The following is a 3232-nucleotide window of genomic DNA, read 5'->3' as shown; positions in this document are numbered from 1 at the left end:
TATATATATATATATATATATATATATATATATATATATATATATGTACAAGTATATGTATATGGATATGAAAATAGTATATGTATAGGTGTATATATACATGTATATGTATATGTATATGTATATGTATATGTATATGTATATGTATATGTATATGGATACGTTTACGTATATATATATGTATATGTATATGTTTATGTACATGTATATGTATATGTATATATATATATGTATATATATATATGGATACATTTACGTATATTTTTATGTATATGTACATGTATATGTATATGTACCGGATCTCGAAGTGAAGCGGCAGATGGCCGACACTCCTTTCTTGTCGCATCGCTCTAGCAATGTGGTGAACAGGGCTGTACTGCCCACTATGGATGATTCATCTGGGTACAGAAAGTCTGCCGCCTGGAAGGTGTGATGTGGCTTGACCCTGTTGCCATTTGTATATGCGGTAGAGGGTAATAGTAACAGAAATATTAGTATATTTATTATGAACGATATAAGTTTACATGATAAATGAATCCAGGGGTAGATTTCGGGGTACAGATATTCGTCCGTCAGAAAGATGTGATGTGGCTTGACCCTGTTGACATTGCATCAACGGCAGACGATGAGAATAAGTGAAGCTTTAGTACACTTACCATGAAAGGTATTTGTTTGTATTAAAAACGAACACAGGGCTATCTAGGTATAAATAACCCACGGCCAGAGACGTATACTACAAAGCCATATACATATATGCACAGATGATGAGAACCATGGATGCTTGAGTCTATATCTTATCATGAAGATATTTGTTTGTGTGATAAATGAATGCAGAGATAGATTCCCGAGTATAGCAGGTACGCAGCAAGGTAGTTGTGCCGTGGTTGGACCCTACAGCCATATGTATATGCGGCAGATTGTACGAATACAGGATACTTCAATATGCCTATACGTATTATAAAGATGCAAGGATGTATCATAAACTATTGCAGGGCTAGATACAGGCTATAGGAAGTCCGCAGCAAGTTGGGTATGCTATGGTTAGACCTAAAAGCGTATGCACATGCGGCGGAAAGTACGGATAAGAAAGGCTTTGTTATACTTGTCATGACCTGACGCCACATGTATGCGGCCAAGATACAAGAAGAACGGGCATTCTAATCATTTGTCGTGAAGGTATATATATAAAAGTTCAATATGAATCAATGCAACTTTTGATATATGGGTTTACCCAGTCCGCCGGCTAATAGGTATGCTATGGTTCAACTTTGTTGCCAATTGTATATGCGGCAAGAAATACGAATACCTCCCAATTAGGATTGTACATGACGATACTTGCCTCAAGCAGTATTGAGGCTGGCGTATGACAACACAACCCGTGACATGAATCTTTTCCCAGGTAGGCATATATAAAACCACACCTACGTATATGCAGTACACATATCACCTCACACGTACAAAGTACACTACACGCTCGTTACTACGAAAATACTACGTCAAAACCAGACACACAATTCGATGGATATATACAGACCTGCCAATAGGCTTGAAGCCTAAGAGCTGAATACCAGACGGCAGCATCTGCTTTGTTTTCTTCACCATATCATCACTCACCACGATCTTCTCGCTCCCTAACTCGGCATAGTGCTGTGTGTCATGCTGCAGGGCGAACGAAGACACAGGTCACTAGGCTTTCGTATGAACAGCAACACGCGATGTACCATGAAGTGAACAGCTTGTACCATGGTGGCTCAAAGATACCATCGGTGCGTAGGGTTCGGAACAAGACATTTGCGATTGACATGGGTGAAAATATCTCGTGAGAAAATATTTGCGACGAGTATTAAATACAACATTGGCCTGTCGCGAAATACCTTTGTGAGCACTGTGCCGGTATTAACATCCAGGTTCTTGGTTGTGGACGAGACATTTTTCTGCTCGTCTGTGAACTTGGTTCCTACTGGTTTTTTAGCCTGCATCAACCGCTTGAAGCACTGCACACCCAGCTCAGCCTGTGTCAAAGATATGGGTATCAAAAATAAAGCGGGAATAAAAGTAAGCGCGTGTACAAGACACTAACAAGATATGTAGAGACATATCATGGATGTATATCAGAAATAAAGTGGGAGTAAAAGTAAGCATGCAACACAAAATACTACAAGATATGTAGAGATGTATCATGGATGTATATCAGAAATAAAGCGGGAGTAAAAGTAAGCATGCAACACAAAATACTACAAGATATGTTGAGATGTATCATGGATGTGGATTTGCATGGAGCAATGTATATCTAGTTCTGTCTGTGCAACAGATGGACGTCAGAAAAGAGAAGTGTGTTAAAAAAGAAAAAAAATTGAAAATCAATTCAAATATCAATGATAGACACAACCGCCCAAGGTGTAACTAGCTCTGTCTGTGCACGAGATGAGTGTGAGCGGTCAGTCATGTTTAAGCAATCTTGGCTGTCAATGCAAACACCACCTAAAGAAAGCTGCTCAAAGCATACATACGTAGCACTGCCTGTGCAAACGATGAGTGCAGATGGTTAGTACTGTATAAGAAATCTTGGCTATATATTGAAACATCAATAAAGGAGTGACAGGTGCTCAGTATCTTGCACCGAAGTTTAGAACCCCACAGTCGCTGCAACTATAACTCGCTCAGCAGCCTGTGCACGATGGGTGTCACATGTGAAACGTTGTAGAATGAATTGGGGCCGTCAATGTAAATACCAGCGTAGGAAAGCAGCACCAAGTCGACGTAGCACAGTCTGGGCCAGGCATCACAAGTTTATAAGGTTTTAGAGTTTTTGGGGGTGGGATTAGGGTTTTTAGGGTTTAGGGTGAAAATGATGGGTGAGTTGTATCATGGCTTTGAAATCTGACATGTATTGATACAGCCGAGCCACGCTCAGCAGGTCTTCTGCAACAGATGAGTAGTCAATAGGTACTGCGTATGCAATTCATGCTGATAGATATATCACGATTAACGAATTCTTACCCTATACCATCCTTGCGAAAAGGGAGTAGTCGAGAGTAAACTCCTGTATAAGCTTAAATAAAGCCAATATATACCAAGCATATACAGTATGATACGTATCATATACATCCTATATGTATATATATGTATATAAATGTATATATATATATATATATATATATACATATATATATATATATATATATATACTATACACACACACACACACACACACACACACACACACACACAC

At 39.0% G+C, this 3232-nt stretch overlaps 1 protein-coding gene across 1 annotated transcript; it reads right to left on the bottom strand.

Moving 5' to 3' along the window:
• Positions 1-296: 296 nt before the first annotated feature.
• SARC_09677 (hypothetical protein) lies at positions 297-2004 on the bottom strand (the record flags this gene model as incomplete). The annotated part of the gene is made up of 3 exons (XM_014296304.1): positions 1875-2004; positions 1535-1659; positions 297-445 (listed from the first exon to the last, which is right to left on the bottom strand). Coding segments are annotated over exons 1-3 (379 nt in total), but the record flags the coding sequence as incomplete, so codon positions are not given.
• Between the last annotated feature and the right edge of the window lie 1228 nt (positions 2005-3232).

Source organism: Sphaeroforma arctica (genome assembly GCF_001186125.1).
Source record: "Sphaeroforma arctica JP610 unplaced genomic scaffold supercont1.1015, whole genome shotgun sequence".
Taxonomy (NCBI): Eukaryota; class Ichthyosporea; order Ichthyophonida; genus Sphaeroforma; species Sphaeroforma arctica.
The sequence above is the reverse complement of the archived record's forward strand: the minus strand, read 5'-3'. Positions and strand labels throughout refer to the sequence as shown.